Genomic DNA, 20,869 nt, shown 5'->3' on the forward strand with positions numbered 1-20,869 from the left:
GGATCTGAAAACTAGATTTTAGATTTATGAGTACATTATTTGTAGTTTATCCTCAGTATATATGGACTGAGAGTACTTCCGTGCTGAAGAGCTCAGAAACAGGAGCAGTGAGTGCTTTCCAAAATACCTTGATATTAGGTAATTTGCAAAGTATTGTCTCACCACTATACGTAGGTGGATTTGTTTTTCTTGGTGTATTCTAAGAGAGATTTATATCTTAGGACATTAGAAGATCTGATGTGTTGAGATTTAGCAGTTAGGATGTATATATAAATGTAGGTGTGTACCTATAGCTTTGCCATTTAATGTAGCCAGCATGTAAAAATGCTTCAGGTTTAAAATCTCAAATTCATAAAAGCAATATTTAACAGGGTTGTAGTTGGCCTATTTGAGGTAAGTGAAGATGGCAAATATATAAAAACTGGCCAGGTGAGGGGGAAAATGCCATTGTGCACAAGCCTTGAACATACATGGTACAAAACTCAGTAAGAGCTGTATGGCAACTCTGAATTTTTTTATCTTATTTTCATTAAGTAATAATTCAGTTCCCTAAATGAAGCAGTGCTTCTAAAGCTTTCTCATTCTTCATCTACAAATTAAATTGTAAGCCACATCCCTTTAGGTCTGCAGATTCAAAGCTATCATACCCCAATATGAAAGCACAGATTTTGTATGCAGTATGCTGTCTGCTCTTCAGTCACTGCTGGTGTCAGAGCAGATTTTATATATATATATATTTACTTATTCTGTGTATTTTTTTTATTTATGTAAAATACATCAGTCCTAGTCAGTTCATGTCCCTTCCATGAGCTCCCTCTGCTGGTGTCAGGGAATTCTCTCAGGTTATGACTGTTCTGATGTTTCCCAAATTTTTTTGCATCATCCACTTATGTCTTTAATGTGAACATATTTGTATGTTTACTTCAGTGGATCTTAACTTATCTTTTTTTCTTTTTTTTTTTTTTGCTGTTTTCACATGCTTATGCTGATAGTTACAAAGCCTTGAGACTTCCTGAACTTTCATTCCATCAATATTCCAAAACTTTATTGCTTTTTTATCATACAAGGCTTTCAGTTTCTGCAAACTCATCTTGTGATTGAGCTGTTGCTGAGTTTTTAGTCTGCTGGTTCACTGAATTTTCTGGGATTTCTTATAACTGAGGTTGACTCTGGCTTTTTTCCTGCCTCAGCTAGACAAGAGTCTCATGATTTTCAGGTAAAATTAAATGTCATGTTTTGAATATATTGTATCACATGGAGTGATAAAAGCCCTCTTTACACATGAATCACAATCTTCTCTTTAAAAAAAAAGATTTTTGTCTTGAGAAAATAGTCAATTGAAGTGAGAGATTAAAGTACACCTGACTCCTGTTTGTGATTGGGAGGCCAACAGAGTTCATCTTAATGGAGTATAACTTTCAAACATATGTGCCAAGAAGAAATTCAAACTGGCACTTACTGGTACAAAATTTCAATTAAAAATGCTGGAATCTGTAAGTGGGAGGTAGAAATACATGTTAAGGACCAAGCTGATTATAAACACCTTGTGTAATAGAAAAATTAATGTAAAAACATCACACTCCTCCCTCCCTCTCTCAGGAACCATGGATGCTGCTAAAAAGCTTGAGTGCCTCTGGATCTTTAATTTCACTGACTTGTTATAAAGTACAGTTAATTTGTCTTCTAAAGGGTTCTGCTGCTTCATGAGAATGACATCTCCTTATTTTTGGTAGCTGACCATACATTTTGTATGTTCTACATTTGAGAGAAGATTGAGAGTTTGACATGAGGGATTTTTTCCAATGAACCAGTGAATTCCAGGTCCCTGCCCCATGGCTGCTGTATGGGCTCTGTGATATCCTCTGGGTGATATTTTTTATTTTATTTTTATTTTTTATATTTACATCCTCTGGGATGTACAGACTCTGTGATATCCTCTGGGTGATATTTATATATTTATATTTTTATTTTTAAATATTTACATTCTCTGGGATGTATGGACTCTGTGATATCCGCTGGGTGTTATTTAGCCCTGTATGCAGACCTGGTGTCAGGAGCTGTGCAAGACAGAAAAATTGCTGGGAATAAAACCTACAGAGAGGAATATTGATGCAGTGAAGAACAGTCATGGTTTGGCAATATGGGGCTCTTTGCACTCTTCTATGTGCTTTTCTTTTGGTCACCAGTCCCTCTGGCAGTGCTCTATCCACATGATAGTGTATTTTGCATGAGGGAGACCTTAGGGATTTATTTGGGAGTTAAAGCTTCTGTGCATGGCTTGTGGCTCCCTAAGCAGAAGTTTGGCATTGCAGGTATGTAATAAAGCAGAAAGTCATGCTAATATTCTGAATAACTTACTGAAACAGCCCTGGGAATGCTGGCTGTCCAGATGCCCTGGAAATTCTGCCTTTTGGATTTTTTCCCCCTTGATTCTTTGTGGAGAATAAAAAGAAAAGGCATGAAGGCTGAAGATGTCATGTTACATTTGATATTTTTGCAAGTGCCTTATTAAACATGAGTTATGGGATGTTTATTTTATTGTTCCTGTTGTTAATCTCTTCTTGCCCCATCAGGCTGAGAACATTTCTAGATAAAACTCTTAGGTCCCTTTCAGGAGAGGGAAAAGAAGGGCAGCACCAGGCTGCTTTCATTTTAGAGAAATGGCAGCCTAATTTCAGACTAAGGTCTGTGAATTTATCTCCATCCAAAGTGTAGTGCTGCTCATTGTGGGAAGTTTGGTGATCAGAAAAATGAGGAAGAAGAGGAAAAAGGTATCAACTTTCAGAGCTGATGATACAGTATGTGGGCTGTCAGTGTTCTCAGGTATCTTTGAGCTGTAAAATCTCATCTTAGCTGCTTAATTATCCAGAGGAGAATGCCAACTGGCAAGACTGTACTATATTTCTAGAGTATTTTTTAAAGTCTTCATTTAAAATTCAAATTGACTAACATTTTCTTATTACTACAGTCATTAGTATAGAGTTGCACTTGCAATGCTTATAAGAACAGACTTAACCTAATATCAGGAGCTAATTGTTAAATTGCAGTGTCCTTTTTGCAGGGCATTGACTTTTCTTGCACACCTTGTTCAATGAGCAGTTTAAGCAATTAAGTAAATGTTTGGTATTGGTAATGCTTTTAGAGAACTGTTACATGACTTGAGGGACATAAAATGGTTAACCTGTGGCAAGCCATTTTCTATTAGATTACCCATTAAATGCTGTTTTAATGAGTAATGCACTGTACTTGTATCTAGAGTATAAGATTTATGTAAGGGAAATAAATACATTTTTTAAAGCATTTTTATGTAATTGATTTTAGTTACCAGGTTTTAAGCATTTTTGCCTCTTTTTACCTACAGTATGGATGGAGCAGACCTGTGTTTTGAAATTGTGAAGAGAGCAGATGCTGGATTTGTCTACAGTGAAGCCGTAGCCAGGTATTTATTATAGTTTTAATTAATCCCTCAGGATAAATAGAAAAGAATGGAATATAGTGTTGTACAATCTGTTAGCTAAAACTTGAAAGTTGTACTATAAATAATCCTATTTCCACACTCTAGATGTTTATTGCAATAATTAGCACAATCAAAGTAGAATTTTGGAGCATTTTGCCATTTACTAGTTACAGATTTGGATGAGATTACTGAGTAAAACTGTATTTCACATCTGATACATAATTGGCTGTGTTTGCCTTTATGGATCTCTCATGTGATGGCATTAAGTGACTTGCCTGACAGGGTGAGAATTTTACTGGTGGAGTTGGTTTGGTTTTTTCTTTCTAGATGGAGTTGATTAGGGTTTTGTCTTTCTAATGTATCTAATGTATTTATGGTCACCTCACCTTTTCACTTCTGAGATTAACTAAGATGAAAGACTCTATAAAATTGCAAAAGGGCAGTGAAATCCACTGTCCTGATGGCCTGATAGTTGAACTAGCTCACAGCCCACAGCATTCTTTGTTTGCTTTTCTGAACACTGTGGATTTTTTAGCATGCTAGGAGCCAGGTTGAAGGAGACATCAATGTCTGTGTTTGAAGCTCCTGCTCAGGCTCAGCACAGCATTTGTGTTGTGCTGCTCAGGCTTTGTCCAGTGGGGTCTAGAATCCCTCCAAGGAGGGAGATTGCACAGCCTCCCTGAGCACCTTGATCCAGTGCATTGTGATGTTCCTGTGGGCAAAAGCATTGCCCTTAACCAGCTGGAGCCCCCAGAGAACAAGGATTGGCTCCCTGAGCCACAGTGATGCTCTGAAGCAGCACAGGGTGCTGCTGCACGTGTTGGCCCTGCTGTGGTCTCTTTGGGCATCCTTTGGACACAGTGGAGAACAGGGATCTTCTCCAGTCTGCACCAAGCAAGCCTTGGTGCAGTCCTTTTCCAGATAAATCAGGCACTGATACTTACTTTTTTCTTTCTTTTTTCCTTTGTGGTTTTTTTTTACTAAAATAAATGAAGGGTCCCTGACTTCTTTGTTATATCAAGCAGAATTACTGAACATTTGGAACCTTTAAAAAAACCTGGAAAACACAGATTTTTCTTTTCTAATTTCCCTCATCTTCAATCAGAATAATTCTCAAGCTTTTGATTGTATTATTCACTACTATAAACCTAAACTCCGTTCTAAACTGCTTTCTCCATTCATCTCTGTGTATTTGAGATTAAATTGGTTGATTAGTTTTATACAGTTAGACTCTTAATACTTAGATTGTTAAATGTGTATAGTAATTTTTCCTGCAGGTTTGTCATGCATAATGTGTTTGTTTTTTCAGTCATTACATGAGACAGATACTGGAAGCTCTACGTTACTGTCATGATAATAATATAATTCACAGAGATGTGAAGGTAAGGGGGCTTAATTACTTTTTTTTTTCCTTCACCACAATAATGCAAAGTGCTGAATTTCAATTTCTATAATTTAGAGAGGGGGGAGGAGCTGTAGAAAAGGAATCTCCATTTGCTGAGTGTGTTTTTACGCTTACTGTGTCATGTAAGATTGAAGCCCACCCTAATTCCATCAATATAGAACATTTAGGAGGTCTGTATTCACAAATTGTACATGCATTTGATTACAACATGCTTTGAAAGTCAGTTTAATTTCTAGTTTTTGAATATGCATACGGAATCTGCTTGCATTTTCTTCTTGTTAGGAAAATGTGTATATAAATTAATTGCATAAATTAAACTGGAATTGGTAGTTTATTGGCATCAATTTGACAGCATAATGACAGCCCTCATTCACACTGAGATTTCATAGAGATGCACAGGCTTAAATGCTACAATATTAGTAATATTATCTGCTTCTTGGAGACAGTCCAATAAACATTTATTATTATGAAAACTTCTTTAATATAAATAAGTTTGGGAGGATAAATGCAGTGTTTAAGACCAGTGTATGTACATATTGGTTTTAATCTGGTAAACTTTGTGCTGTTTCTATGGATATTTATGGAAGTAGTTTATCCTAAAGTACTTCATTGTAAGTAGCTGGGAGTTTTAACTCAAGTGGGCTTGACTCTCTTCAATTTGAATATGTGCATATTCTTTGTTAATGTCATTGCCTAAAGTAGTTATTCCCATTTCTTCAAGAGTTTGGTTTCATCCAAAGTGAGTCAAGCACTGTAGGAAGTAAGGAAAATACTGGCAAGCTCTGATGGTGCAGTTTGAGAAGTGACTTTTGGATTTTAATGAACAGAGAAGATGGAGGGAGAGTAAACTGTGCTTCAGACTCCTGCAGGTTTGCAGGAGACCTATGAGGGGAGAGAATACAGACACTGAATTTGTGGTTTTTATGAGGAGTTATCTGGTCTTCTGTACCCAGGCATTGCATACCATTCACAACCTCTTACTCCTTTCCTTTTAAAATCAAGAAGATTATTAAGAGGCTTTCTTTTGAAGTTTTTTTGTTTTAACAGTCATTTCTTAAGACAGAGTCTAAAAATCAGAATTTTTGAATGCCAGCTCTTAATTGCTGGTAGAATGTCTCATCCTGTTCTGTGTTGAGGGTTCTAGGTACTTTTAATTGCTTGGTTTTAGTACTTCATGAATTTCCGAATTAACTTAATCTTTATGTTGCTGTGTCTTTGTGAAAGCTCCACTTGCTTTTCTTGAAAAAAAAAAGAAGCGTTAGCTTCAAGGGCCTTTGAGGGAGGCCTTTTTGCTGAGGGTAAAGTGGGGATTTATTTTAGTGCTTATCCTGTCTCTTAGAACCTCAGAATCACCGGGTTGTTTTTTTTTCAATACCATCCTTAGAAATGAACCTGTTCAAATTACATGGGTTAGGAAAAAAATGTCTAAGGTATTGGTGTAAAGCTGTTTAAACCAGCAGTGTTTTGTTTTGGCAAAAGCAGTGCAGAGCTGTGGGGTTTGGGAGTTGAACACATTAAAGTGCATTATCCAGGCTCTAGATGTCACTGTAGATGTTGTTTTGAAAGGAAATAGATTAAATGACCACTTTAGAAATTACCTGAATGGGTGAAAGTGAAAGTGCTTTGATAAAATCTGTGAGGTTGATATAGTCAGGCTGTATTTTTCTCCCTTTTAGACTTTCTGTGAATGTTATTTTGAAATGTAAAATGCTTGGTCATTTTTTGCTGCACAGGAAGATCAGCACCTTATAGTCCATGTAAGGTTCAGGTGTCTTGCAGCTGTTTTTGTGCTCCCTTAGCTCCTGGCTGATTAGGAAGTTAGACAGTTTATAGCAGACAAAATTAAAGTTTGCTGTTGTCTGGTACCAGAAACTTCACCTGACTTTTCCAAGTGACCCCAGCCTGGGACAAACTCGCTGTCCCCACATTCACCTCTGATGTCAGAATGAAAATGTGAAAGCTTTCACAGGATGGCCTGCAGTTGTCCTAATTGCTCTGTGAGACCAGATATTTCTTGAGCCTGTGTACATCATTTGGGCCCCTTCAGCATTGCTTAAAGGCTTTATAATCAGTGACAATTAAAAATCTGCTTCACCCTCAGTGAACATGATCCTGCAGTGCTTGGAAGCTGGATCACATGGTAAGGAAAACAGAAGGTGCAGGGAGGTGGAAAACTCAAGACAGTTGTGCATCAGAAATGTGAATGTCAAGAATTTTTTCCCTTACCACAGCATTTGTTCCTGTTCTTTCACCCTACTGATAGAGGACTCAGCAATTCCTTTTCTTCTGTCATAACCTTGCTGTGTCAGGAATACCCAGAAGGTGACTGTTGAAAGTAGCAGCATTGAAAGGAAGTCTTTTCCATTACCAAGTGTTATTACAGAGCAGCTTGTGTACAGAGAAATCTTTATGTAAGAGAACAACAAAAGGGAAAGGGGGGATGTGGCTCAGAAATGAGATTCTTGTGTTTTCTTGTAAAACTCCTGCTCCAATTTGAGTACCATTTGTTATTGGCTTATTTTTGCAATAACTTGAACAGAATGGTTTTTATCAGTAAATTATCAAGAGGTTTTGCAATCCTTTCTGAGCCTTTATTGTTATGTAGAATTTTCCATAGTTGCAAAATTGTTGCTATAAAAATGACTTTTAGTATAACTGAGGGATATAAGAGTGAGAGTATATAAGGTGTAAGAGTAATTTAATCACATCAAGAGCTTTAGTTGCTGAAGTTTTATCCTTAACTCATTCCAAGTGCTCCAGCTTTGTTCCATGATTTCCACATACCTGTATATGTTACTGATTAGCAAATTAGTGTGCAACGGGGGTCAGGGTAAGCCTGTCAGCAAAATGCAGACATCCAAAATTTTAATTATGGCTTTATCTGGATAGGTATGAATGCTTTCCTACTTGTGATCATCTAAATAGATAAACCTGCTAAAGCAAAACTATACATATTCTACCTTCTCTGTCATTAAGATTCAGTTCAATATTTCTGTGACTGGGAGTCAAAACCAGGGAGTTTTTCCAGGGAATAGGACCAAGTATTATGCTCTGCACTGTGTGTCACATACACATCTGAGTTGGTGCAGGTGGCCTGAGACTTGACCTGTGGATAGATTTGCATGGTGATTTTTGCATTTCACAGAACTTAACCCATGATATGAATTCTGAGAGCACACTCAGTTACCACTTCTGTCTTTCATTGCCTGAACTGCTTCTAGCTTAGCATTTCAGATTTTGCTGGTAGAGTTCAACACTCTTACACTTCTGCTTTTAGACATTTCTAAAAAATGAGTAAAAGTAGTATATATATGTTTGTGTGTGTTTATGTAACTGTATATTTGACTATTTAAAAAATTACCAGGATAGAATCTGTTCTTTGTCTTTTTCCATGTTTGAATACCCAGAACAAGAAATCTATTGCATGTTACTTTCCTTCCAGTCTTTTTGCTTTGAAACTTCTTTTATGCTTTCTGGGGACATACAGTAATAATTGCTGTTTTTTCTGTATTTTCTAGAGCTTACTAGATCCTTGAGATCCAGTAGCGACTTCTTGGTGAGGATTTTGTTACATATTAAGTTGTTAAAAAGTGATTAAGGCTACAAAACCCCCTTTTTCAGAGGTGCAATTGAGTGTCCTACCTGGCCACATTTTTTTCTGAGATACGCTTCCTCATTCAATGTACAAGAGACTCCAAAAACAAAACTTTCAGTATCATTTCTCAGTGTTTCTTCAGGCAATGCTCTTTTCCCCTGTTTATTTTCACTCCTGTGCCCCTGCTTCCTATCTCCAGGTCCCCATGCTTGTTTTGTCCAGCCCTTTTCCTGTTGACCTGTTAGTATGTTCAGAAGCAGTTAGGCTGAGAAAAGTGTGTTTATTCTGCTTGGCCTACCTGGAGTTGAACATTTACAAACTTTCTGGTCAATAAGTTTATATGTTTCAGTCATTTGCTCACACAGTCAGAAAACTCCTGTCTTCTGATCGATGAGCTGGCTTCCCATGCAGCACATTTGAATGGCTTAACCAAAAATTTGACAGGCTCTTGTGGTCTCTGAACTGCTTTGCAAACCAGATGCTGTGCCTGTTTGCCTTATGACTTTGTGTTCACTGCAATAGAAATGAGTTGTTTTATTGTTTTTATTAAACAATTCAAATGTAACCTGCTAACTTCTGGTTTTGGCACCAGCATGTCCAAGCAATGCAGGAAGTTTTTCACATGAGCTCTGTTTTGCTGTAGTGTTTTTCTAACTCTCCTCATCCCTCATGCCTTTAAGTTTTGGGGGATTTTCCTCCATGAACTCTTCTGTCAAATGCTAGACCAGTGCAGGACTCAATTTGTAGTTTCTCAAATTGCCTGTACTGCACAAAAGCTTTTCCACTATTTGAAACAAGAAAAACTTTGATGCAGTTAAGAACTTCAAAGGACATCATCTTGGGCAGATTACATAGGAAAAAAGTCAGGCATATGTTATTTTTTGGTGCTATGTAGAAGTGTTTAAATGGGATCTTGCTTAGAGTCTGTCACAAAGTTGTATTTGATTAGTAGTTCCTAAAGTTTCATTCATTTTCTTGCCTTTTTGATAAGCACTGGGGAACAAGTGGTTGTGACTAGAAAAGTTTAGGGGGAATGTCTTCAGCCTATGCTGCCCTCAAAAACTGTTTTAAGAGAAACAAGCCCAGGAAGGCATTTTGCTGAGATAACTGCAGCTACATTCCCTATAAAGTGTACTTCAGGAAGGACAGAAGTGGTGGGGTTTGGGTTTAGGTTTGTGCAGTTCAGAAGAGCACTTTGGTAGTGAACAGCTCTGCTCACCCAGACTTGCAGCTGATGATCGAAAACCAGTCCTGTTTTAGTCCTGCCAGCAGCACTTTGCCATCTGGAAAGCTTTGACTGCTCAGTTCTGCCTTGCTGTGGTTACTTGCCTGTTGGATGTGTAGCACAGTTGTGGTTCACCCATCCCAAGGAAAGTGTCTGTGCTTTGTTTAACCTTCTTGTAAAGGAAACCTGTGTCCAAAACTCTTGCTGATAACAAACAAGAGAGAGCTGGGTCCTCAACTCCAGCCTAGTTTTTGCCTTCTTCCTTGACTTTTTAGGTAAAAGGAAGTGTCCATAGGTCAAATGTAAAACATCTTTTGTATTACATGGATGAATGGGTATTACACAGTTCACTCTACAAACTTGGATTCATTTGGATGTACACATTGGATTTATTATGGCCAATGTTGATGCAGCAAGATGATTTGAAAAGAAAATACAATTTTATTTAAATATTTGCCATTTTATATCAAAGCTTGCCTACAGGTAGTTTAAATTAGTTAATTATTATTTCTAGTCTTTTAAAATCTTTCCATATTCCTTCCCATTTCAGTGAAAATATCATCATTACGTTTTTGATGTTCTGGTGTGGGTTTTGTAAACAGGCCATAAAAACTTTTCTTAAATGTTTTATCTAACAGAAGGGTTATAAGTGGATCTAAGCTGCTTTTACTAGCAGCAAGACAAGTAAGGACATTTTTAATTTCCACTAGATAATTTAACCTTGGACAGTCATTATCTGAAAGAAATCCATAGAAAATTGGCCTGAAAATGTGGTATGGAAGAAAACAGACAGTTAATATCATCTGGATGACAAGAATGTTTCTTTTCACTGTTCTGTAAATGAGATGTCTTTCTCCAATGCAAGTGTTTTTTTGTATTCTGCTCAGATGTCTGGTAAGAGAATAGTACGACCACAAAACGGTCATAAAAGCCAGAAAGAAGCACACAGTGGCAAGATAAGCTGCAATCATTGCAGGACGTTCACCAGCTTCTACCTTGATGTTGTAGCACGTGGGGAACTCTCCTGAAACCCTCTCCTGGACGTTGTAGGTGATGGCTGTGACTGTAATGCACAGCACAATCAGCCAGATAACAGCACACAAATACTTAGCGAACTTTGGCCGCCGGAACTCGTGCAGGAGGCGCCCGTGGAGGGTTCCTGGCAGAGCTGGGGAGTGTTGTGGGCCACAGTTCTTCTTCAGGGTGGCATACTGGCTGAGGGCAGTAGAGCACAGGATGGTGATGGTCACGTACATGCTGACGTGCATCACCAGCGTCCCCAGGTGATGGGCGATCCTGCACGCCACCGACTCGTAGGGCCAGCGGTGCCCCTCGGCAAAGTAGGCGGCCAGGAAGGGCATGGTGCTGCAAACCAGCAGATTTGCAGCCACCAGGTTGGCCAGGTAAATGTACTGAGTCCTTCTGGTGGGCACTTTACATAAAAATATCCAGGCACTCAGAAGGTTCCCAAAGATTCCAGCGGGAAACAGGCAGGAGTAGAGGATGGGGAGAGCTACGATGGTAGCTGGTGATGGCTGAAGGCATGATGAGTTGTTCATTTATGGCAGGATTCCTTGAGTGGTCAGAGCTGAAATGCAATTTAAAAATTAATATTTCTATAATATGCATGTAACATCTCTTCTTTGCTCTTATCTGAGCTGTTTCTGTCTCCCTGACTTTTCATGCTGTTGCCTTAAGTTTGCATGAGGTTACAGTTTGGGCTTTCTCTTCCACTGAAGTTTCACGAAGAAAAATTAAACCCCAAAGCTTTTATGTGCATAGAATCTAATAAAATAAATAAGGAAGCTGAAGGTTCAAGCTAGGGTCTGGCAATAACTTCTATGATCTTGGTTTATTTCTCAGTCTTCTGGAATGTCTGTAACCTAATTTGGAAACCACTTACAGACCATTTAAAATTAAATGAGCAAATTAAGTGCAAAGAATTACTTTAATTCCAGAAATGCAGAAGAGTATCTGTACCTCCATTTAACTATAAATTAATCTGTATACTGCAAGAATCTCACTATATATATTTATTCTGTGCTCATGTCTGTATGTGGTGTTACTTTATCACAGCTCTAATGTCAGATGTACATTTAGCAATTCAGTCTATATTTTTTAGTATATACAGTGATTATTGAAAACTGCACTACATTAATTTCTTCCAAGTTCATTTTTCAGTCTTTTCTCAATTTCCAAACTGAAAATAAGAAATGAAAGTTCCGTGCAATGACTGTGTGTTAAAAAATGACATTTCAGTTACAACCCTGTAGTGGAGAGTTTTTACTGTTGTATGCATAGATATACATACATATTTTAGTGGAGTGTATCCTAGTCCATTTTTTTTTCCCCATATCAAATCATATGAAAAAAAAAACATATTTCAAACTTAGAGACTAATAATATTTTTTTTAAAACAGCTGTAAACAAATGAACTCAGATGCTAAAGAGGGTTTGGTGTAGCAATTGCAAAAAGCCCAGACACCAAGTGGAAAAACTGTGCTGTAGGCAGTGTTTGACAAACTTGCAAATTAAACTAGCTTTTATAGCTCTTGCATTTTAATGTACACCAAGTTCTATATGTACTGTTGAACCAAAATGTATTAAATTATTTTATTATAATGAGTTGAATTCACAGAGTAATTGTTAATTTACTTATTTAGAAATAAATAAGTAAATTTTGAATGAATGAATGAATGAATGAATTTTGAATGAATGAATGAATGAATTTACTTATTTTAGAAGTCTAATGAAAATTTTTGTAATTGACCGAATTTCATGAGGTAAAACAAAGCAGTAATTTTAAGCTTACCTATACAAGTTGCAGGCACCTTCTTTTGCTGACAGGAAATATTTCTGTCTGGTATCTGTTTATTCTCCACTGCTGCAGTGAAAGTGATGGCACTGGAACCTGGAGAGTGCAGTTAAAATTTTCTCTCTGGCATAACTGGGTTTTCAGAGTGTGCACTTTCCTTTTACAATGTCAGGAGGCAGGTAGGCATTTAAAGTTCAGAAAATATGATGTCTGTACTAAAAAGGCTTTGAAATTAAGTCAGGATCAGCTCCATTAGGGAAAAAAAAAGATGGAGATAGCCTGGAAGAGCAGCTGTGACAGTCCTTTAGGTGCAGCACAGAAAAAACACCTCACAATCCTTTGTGTAGCGCTTTCCCCTTTTGGGGGTGGAGGAGTTCTCTTTAGGACTGCCCTTTTTTTTTTTCCTTCACGCTGCTCTTTTATTCATGAAAACTTGTCCTCTCAGTCATATTTAACAGGTTTTCAGCTCCACAAGCTGTCTATTCCCAAAGGTCATGTGCAGTGTGCTGTGTCCATGTCTGTCCTCTCATGAGTGACCACAGGGACACATCTCTTCTGCCTGGTCAGGTGATGGATTGTGGGGAAACAATTTACACCTGATGCATCCAAGGGTTCTGGCAGGGAAAATGGACTCAATGGACTGTCCAAGAAATGCAGTGGTTTACACAAAGCATCCAGAGGTGTGCACAGGACAGTTTCTTCCTCCACAGCATAGGTATGATCACAGGGCAAACTCTGGTCACCTCTGCAGAAGTTGACACTTTTGGGCTTTCTGCTTTCTGATACATTTGTGGTGTAAGATAACCTCTAAATAAGTTCCTTTATGAGAACAGAAGTTTGGTAGGGTCTTGTTTTGCCAGTTTGGCAAAATGTTTAAGCATATTTAAGTATGTTTAAGTATGTTTAAGCATAAATTCGCCTCATGATCTGTTATCATTATCTGTTATCAATTTTTTTTCTAAAATAATGGACATATAGGCTGGCTTCCCATTCTGAATTCACAGCTGAACTCATTTACAGTTACATTTATTTGCTGTGGAGTATTAGTAATTAGGCTGTGAAGCTGTAATTAGTTTGCATGTACTTTAATTCTTGTTCTTGTTAGATTTAATTATACCTCATTTTCCACTTCTGAATGTATATTATATTAAAAATCATTCTAACAGAGAGAGTCTTCTATTTATTACATGTTTAATACTTTCTTAAATGGTGTTAGAAGAACTTGTTGCTGTGGCATTCCACTGAGGTTTAGATACAAGAATGCATATTCTGAAAAGTTGCTGGGAGTGGTGTGAACAATTCCAGTTAGCAGGTTTTTTTAATTGCTAATATGATTTGTTTGGTTATTGACTGTTGCCTGTAGTATTTATAATTTAATTATAACAATTCATGCTGTAAGAAGAGGTAACTGCTGCATTTTTTTCTGAATTATTGTATGATAATAGATTATTGTAGTGAACTAGAGTCTATCAGACTTTATTTTGGAATGGATTACTGAGAGCAGTAGCAAAGTAATGACGTATTACAAGTTTTTTTAAAATGCCAGGAATACAGTTGCAGTTGGTTCTAAGCTGTAGCAAGCACCTTCCTTATTCTTTTAGTGGACTATTTCACCTAACTTACAAATGGTGTGTTTTATCTAAATGTATTTGAAGATACTCAAATGGAACACATGCATTTTTATGCCATTCACTCTGGAATATACCTACTTTTGTTTCTTGGTCAGTAGTACTGCTTCCTACATGACAGTGTTGTCTAGTTTCAGATCCCATTCTGAGCCAGTTGATACATCTGGCCTCTTACATCTTCAAGCACTGATTTATAGAGTTGTAGAAATACAAAAGTATTTTCTGATTGTTTTTTGTAGTTGTCTCTTTGTTGTGACTGCTGCTCCCTTAGTGCTGCACTTTGCCAAGATCAAGTGGTCATTCCTGTTCCCCTCTTCTGTGCCATGCCTGCCCTTAGAGATTTTCTTGTAGACCTGTTCCTTCTCAGATTTTCACTTCTGAGCTGGAGAGTTGATTAATGTAATGCAGTTTGGATTATCAGTATCAAAACCCTGTACTACTACTTGATCTTCTGAAGAGATCTGAGTTTATTTTGGCAATACTGCTGTGTCCATGAATTACAAACCTTGTGAATGAAAATTCTGGTCTAACACTTCATTCAAAAGAATTTTAGAAATCACATTTTGTTCAAGCTGCTGTTCATGTCTGTCCTCTCCTGAATTCCCTAGCCCACACCCTCACCTCAACCTGCTGTTCAGTATCATCAACCAACTGCTCACAGAATGAGCATAGAAAAGAAAGAAGGATGAGATAACATATAAATCTTGTGAAATTATGGTTTATAAACTCCACTAGATGTACCAGAATTGATGTCACTATGTAGAACAACAGTATTGCATAATAAAATTGCACTGGACAAATACAAGAGAAACTTCAATAGAATAGGATGGCAAAATGATAGATAAAAGATCCTGAAATGCAATTTCTGTGAGAATCAGTCAGAAATTATTGTACAAACACCTCTGTTGTATGCTGCAATATTTAAGAAAAAGTCAGTTACCATCATGTTTTTATGAAATTACACATTTTTAGGAATCTTTCTTTTGAAGATAAGGAAACCCTCTAATTTTTTATTAAAAAAAAAAAGGCAGAACAAAACAAAACAATTACTGGCTAGTCATTGTAATTTCTTTGCCATGTTTATATCCAGTTCCGTCAAATCTGAATGATATGAATTTACATCAAAATTAAACCAAGTTTCTATCTAGCTGAGTGAAGCCTTATGTTTACTTTGTTCAATCAGAGTATTATGAGTATCTTCTGTAAAATCAGAATATTGTATGAAATTAGTAAAAACCCCACACATTATGGCACAGATTTGGCATTAACAGTCACATGATGCATTAAAAAAGTTACTGGTAGTCATATTAAAACCAACTTGTTTACACCTACTTATTTGAGCAGTATTGTTTGTGTGTGTAAAGACAAATCCTTCTTTTACACAACTTGATGTCTGGCCTCTATATCTTTCACCTTCCTGATCTGTTATGCCAGACATTTAATTTATTCATGGTTGTGCTGCTTTAGTCATCTTGGTGCCAGACATTCCCCACCTTCAGCTCTCTGGTTTTTGAAAAATGTTACAGTTTGAAACTTGTTTGTGCCTAAATACATAAAGCTGTTTAGTATCTGAGAACGTAGCTGTAGCTATGAAAGGTTGTCATTACATTGCTGTTTACATGGCATCAGCAATTATCAAAATTATTTTAATCACATGGAAAGAAAAGTCTCCTGCTAGGGAGGAAGCATGCAGCTGGAATGTGTGGCTTTGGAAATCTAGGAGTAGACCAGTGCCTGAGCCTGGCTGATATTTTTACTCCACTCTGTGAGTTGATGTTCCTTGCTGAACTACTTTGTGCTGTCATCAAATTTGTCACATTTAAGGAAATCTTAGGAAATACCCACATCATCTCTCCTTCATATATTTAGAATTTTCCGAAGGTGTTGCTTGCTTTTCCTCAGGTGTTTGACCTTGACATTCATTAAAATGTTGGAAATAACAAATGTCTTAGTAGGATTGAATATTTTAATTTTGCTGCTTAATAAAACTAAGAGTGTCTTCTGTACTTAAAACTGAATTGATGTTGTATTCTTCACCTCATTTTTAAGATACATGTTACTAAATTCTCAAATATTTTCTTTTAAAATGCATTTGTAAATGTAGTAAAAATACTGATCTCTTGGAAACCTATTAAAACAAAAAAATATAAAATACATAAAATCTGTAATGGTATCTAAATCTTTCAAATAGGACAGAATTTACTTTTTGCAAAATTCATCTATTATTTACACACACAAGCTACTAATATTAATGTATATATATACAAGTTTACTTTTACAGGTTCAAACCCCTTTGTGGAAATGTCACCAAAGAGTTAGTGTTCTAGTTTAGTCCAACACAAAAAAGTCTGAGAACTTCCTAATTTGTTTTCTTGGATAAACAAGAGCGAAAAAATTCTTCTGAAAAGTAACTTCTCATTTTCACAAGCCAGAAGTACGACTTCTCGTTTTTCTTAACAGGAGGAAAGAGGCAGAATTAGCAACTCTAGAGTAGAGGATTTTGTGATCTGAAATTGGTGACCTGGAGTGACAGAGATCCATTTAAACATTCAAATCACAGACTTCTTCCTTGAGTAGCTGGAGTGAGGAGTGGTGCTAGATAATCGCTCTTGAGCGTATTGGCCAAGTTTTATGTCTGAAGTGCTCTCCAGGTTTAGGCTTTTCTCTCCATGAAGTTTTCTGCAAATCAGTTGGAATACAGTCTTACGGACACTTCTGGACATTAGGAAATACATGACTGGGTCTAGGCAGCTGTTAAATGATGAAAATATGAGCATCACCTCATTGCACGTGTGAATGATCTGCATCCAGTAACAGGATGGGGATAGTAACTGTGATGTGATATAGACAACCCTGAACATGTGATAAGGCACAAAACAGATGGTGAAAATTATGAGAACAATGAAGGAATTTCTTGCTGTCTTGGTGTATTTTCCTGCATTGGGAAAATTTGCCCTTCTCCTCGAAATTTTCAGAAGGTTCTTGGCAATTTTAACATACGAAAGTATCAAAAGGAAAAAAACAATCCAAAAAATCAGCACAGTGATATAATTTAAAATTGCTTCTGTCTTCTCTGCATTCTGTTTGCTTCGGTAATGAAAGCACTTGGTAGAGTTGCTGTCCTTAGTCTTAAAGAAAGATGGAGCAACCACCACAATAAATCCTGCCAGTGCAATGGCCCACACCGTGCAGCAGATCTGCACGCTCCGGGTGGTGCTGAGCATCCTTGGACGCCTCACAGACTTTGTTATTTTTATATAACGATCCAAACTAATTAGTCCCAGCAGTACTATGCTAATGTACATGTTCATGTAGAACAGAGTTCCCACAACCTTGCAAAAAGCCCTCCCAAAGATCCAGCGGTTGGTGGCATGATAGAGGATCCGGAAGGGAAGGCAGAAGATGAGCAGGAGGTCTGCAACAGCCACGTTTAGCAAGTAAACTTGGATAGAATTCCTCTTCTGATGAATGCCCAGGAAAGCAAACAGGGCTACAATATTTCCAACCAATCCAACAACAAAAATAATGGAGTAAAAAACTATCAAAGCAAGTGACAGTGAGTTGTTGTCATCCAAGGAACAGCTGGCATGATTGTGACTTTCTGAGGCATTTATGGTCAGGTTGGTTTGGTTACTCCAGAATTCTTCCTTGTGTGGACCAATGGTTGGTAAAGCAGCTGAAGTTGCATCCATCATTTGAAAAGGGGTTTTAGCTGTTCTGCAAAAAGACAAAGAGATATTTTAAGAATTAAATCTCCATTCAAGTATGTTTGCTTTATAGCCTACAGTCTAATGTGATATAAAAATAAAAGGCAGTAGCTAAAAGGAATAAATGCACCAAGTATTGGTGTAGCTGAAGAGAAGGCGTTTCATCATAAAATAATATGTCTAGGTAATCTGCAGGCAAGAAAGAACAGATATGTAGAGTACTCACAGATAAATATTTCTGTAATTACAGTGTTATTACTGTTTTGTGTTGTTTTAAAAGTCAACTATTACAAAAATTTTCCTGAAACTATTACAACTATTTTCCTGCAAACTTAAGAATTTTCTTTATAAGAGTAAATAAGTTTTTTAAATTCACTTCTTGGGACCAGGATTTCTAGCACAGAAAAAAATTTATCTAAGGTGCAGGGACAGGTAAACATAGCTAAGTATTCTCAGTGTTGACACAAAGTATATTAAAGGAAGTCTAAACTCATCTGTGTTAATTTTAAATAATTCACATCTCTCACATGCGACTCACTGGTTCTCAATTAAAAAAGCATTCATCAATTAATTATTTGGCTATGTGGTGTGTTATAAGTAACCCTGTGAGACAGTTTGTTGCAGTGGCTTGTCTTTAATAATCTGTACCTTCACATAAATGTGTTTTTTTCCTTTTCTCTACTATTCACAAATCAGTATTGCACAAATAAACTACTATTAGCTGGAAATCACAACAATGCAGTAACAGGTTGTTTACAAACCTTTCTTGTTTTCATGTTTTTCTTTGCTTTCATTGGATAGTTTTTATTTCACTAAGCTTATTGTTGACCAGGAAGGAGCAATGTGAAAGATAAAACTTAGCCTTGACCAACAAAGGAAAACCAGAAATGTGTGGTTTGCAGAGCCGTCACATGAAGGCATTTAGAGAGATGTTTACTGATAAATAATGATAAAACTTTAGCCTTCGACTTGTTTGTCATAGCAACAAGAAATGCCATACAAAAGTTTATTTAGAATATTTTAGTTTTACAGAGGAAAGAGTTTTTTTCCTGTAATCTCACAAAATTTTCAGAAGTGGTTTTAGCACTCTGCACTTAGTTTTCTTGCAACTGTTACAGAAAAAAAAACCAAAAAACCATATACATACTGCTGTATATGTAATTTTAAAATAAATTTTATGCTAGCTCTGTGTCTAGGCCATGCAATTTGCATGCTAGGTCTTGAAAAATGCAAATTTACATTTAATTCTGTGGTGCAGCCACAGCAGTGAAAATGGCAACACTTTGGGCAAAATTCTTAGAAGACCTAATGTACTTACAGAATCTGAATTCATGAGAGGAGAGTCTAAAATATTTTAACATCCTGTGTTGTCTGACTCTACAATTACATTAAACTGGTAGGGTACATTAGCAGTTTCCAAACGAGCTATTCTCATATTTGCCACTTGATATTGTCAGGGCAAGTAATTTCAAGAGATTGATTTCAAACGGCAATGTTTTCAAATATATCTTGAAACCCATCTACTGCAATGACTTCATGTTTAAATTGCTTTTCTGTGAAAATGTTTGATATGGGGATTTGTATAAGGAAATTTAGATCAATGAGAGAGAAACTTGGGTTACGCTGCGAATGGATTGGGAACAAACTTTTCACTCTCATAAGTTGTGTCACCTCTAAGCAAGCAGATGTGCTTGAACCTAGATATTAAGAGAATTGCAATGAAGAGAACTATAGCTTAAGCATAAAAGAATTCACTTACCATTTATGTGCTAAGAAGTTCAGCTGGTTCTCAAAAGCACTGGTGAAGACGGGGAGGAGAAACGTGCAGGTCCTTTTATTAGAAAGCTGCAGCAGCAGCTTCTCTCTGAAAGTGGCGAGCTCCAGCTGACTCGTACAATTGGCAACAGGGGGAAGTTTTAACTAGTGTTGCAACTGGTTTGCTTTGTTTTTTTAAAGACATTTTTATCTGGCTCTACCCAGTTTATTTGTGTTCTGCTGAGAGAGGTTCTGTAATCAATTTTTCTCAGTTTTGCTCTGATTTGGAGATTGGAAGTTTTTTCCTCAGAGGTTTCGTTTCTGGTGAGCCGTGCCAGTGGTTTTTGGGGTGATGATGATGTTGGTACTATCTGTCATCTCTTTAATACTTCGTGGAAGTAATGTCACTTTTTTCCAGTAGAGGGTAAAGATAAGTCAGCACCACAGGGTAATGGTACATTTTGTAAATGTTTGTATAGTTCTCCCATCTACCTTTCTCCTTGCATGGGATTAGAATTTTACAATTCTTTCTCACTCCAAATGACAGTGACAGAAGGATGTGAAAGTGCCCAAAGTGTGCATCTGAACCATTTCACTAAGGCAGAAGTGAAATACAATACGCAGCAATAATGCCACCTGCTAATACTCTTCCAAGTGGTGCATAGGAATTGAAAATTACATTTATAAATTGGAAATTTAGGAGTGCATTCTAGAAGACCCAATATGACTAGGCCTAAATTAAATTAAAATCTCAAGAACATTGTTTTGAAGGTCTTTGTTCTCATATAATTTAAACTTTTACAAAAACACGTGGGTAGTTAGAGATGATGACTTCAGAGGTAGTCAGAAGGAACTTCTGGTAGGTCCTGTGCACTTTTTTGAGTTCTTAGTTTTGCAATTTAAGCAGTAATGTATTCTCAGGAAGTAGTATACAAATTTGAGGTTCTTCATTTTAAGTAATATGGTATTGAAAAGAGAGGCTTTGAGTAAATGCAGGAAGTTCTACATTAAATGCAATTGTTTGGGTATGTGTATTTAATACCAAATTGTGTTCTAATAGATTTTGTCTGTACATTCCTTCCTCCTGCAGCAGTCAGTACCCATCTGAATTGTTGTATAATCTTATTTCATTTATATATTTATTATATAATTATAATTCATTCAGTTATTTCATTTTTATATATTACACCTCACTGTTATTTGTGGAAAATCAAAGGTATAGATGGCTATGGCTGGAATCCACTTTAGACACCTGAAGAATATCCCTCACTGGAGTGTTCCA

At 36.8% G+C, this 20,869-nt stretch overlaps 3 protein-coding genes across 9 annotated transcripts in view; 1 reads left to right on the forward strand and 2 right to left on the reverse strand.

Moving 5' to 3' along the window:
• CASK (calcium/calmodulin dependent serine protein kinase) overlaps positions 1-20,869 on the forward strand; it is a 185,643-nt gene that overhangs the window by 82,654 nt on the left and 82,120 nt on the right. For all 7 annotated transcript variants that reach the window (XM_054291351.1, XM_054291346.1, XM_054291349.1 and 4 more), the window contains exons 4-5: positions 3,362-3,439; positions 4,767-4,839. In XM_054291351.1, the coding sequence (XP_054147326.1) occupies positions 3,362-3,439; positions 4,767-4,839 (151 nt within the window). The remainder of the gene's footprint in view (positions 1-3,361; positions 3,440-4,766; positions 4,840-20,869) is intronic.
• Positions 10,201-11,241, reverse strand: GPR82 (G protein-coupled receptor 82). The gene has a single exon (XM_054291356.1). The coding sequence runs from the start codon at positions 11,239-11,241 to the stop codon at positions 10,201-10,203; it is 1,041 nt and encodes a 346-aa protein (XP_054147331.1).
• On the reverse strand, positions 14,961-19,657 carry GPR34 (G protein-coupled receptor 34). Its single transcript, XM_054291355.1, has 2 exons — positions 19,592-19,657; positions 14,961-17,842 (listed from the first exon to the last, which is right to left on the reverse strand). Exon 2 carries the CDS (start codon positions 17,818-17,820, stop codon positions 16,675-16,677), a length of 1,146 nt encoding a protein of 381 aa, XP_054147330.1. The 5' UTR covers positions 17,821-17,842; positions 19,592-19,657; the 3' UTR covers positions 14,961-16,674.

The sequence above is a fragment of the Melozone crissalis genome, unplaced genomic scaffold, assembly GCF_028551555.1.
Source record: "Melozone crissalis strain CALT ecotype California unplaced genomic scaffold, PUWL_Pcris_2 ptg000090l_1, whole genome shotgun sequence".
Classification (NCBI taxonomy): domain Eukaryota; kingdom Metazoa; phylum Chordata; class Aves; order Passeriformes; family Passerellidae; genus Melozone; species Melozone crissalis.

Excerpts from the sequence above, each read along its gene's own strand:
- GPR34 (XM_054291355.1), bottom strand. The coding sequence starts at position 17,820 with ATGATGGATGCAACTTCAGCTGCTTTACCAACCATTGGTCCACACAAG.
- GPR82 (XM_054291356.1), bottom strand. The coding sequence starts at position 11,241 with ATGAACAACTCATCATGCCTTCAGCCATCACCAGCTACCATCGTAGCT.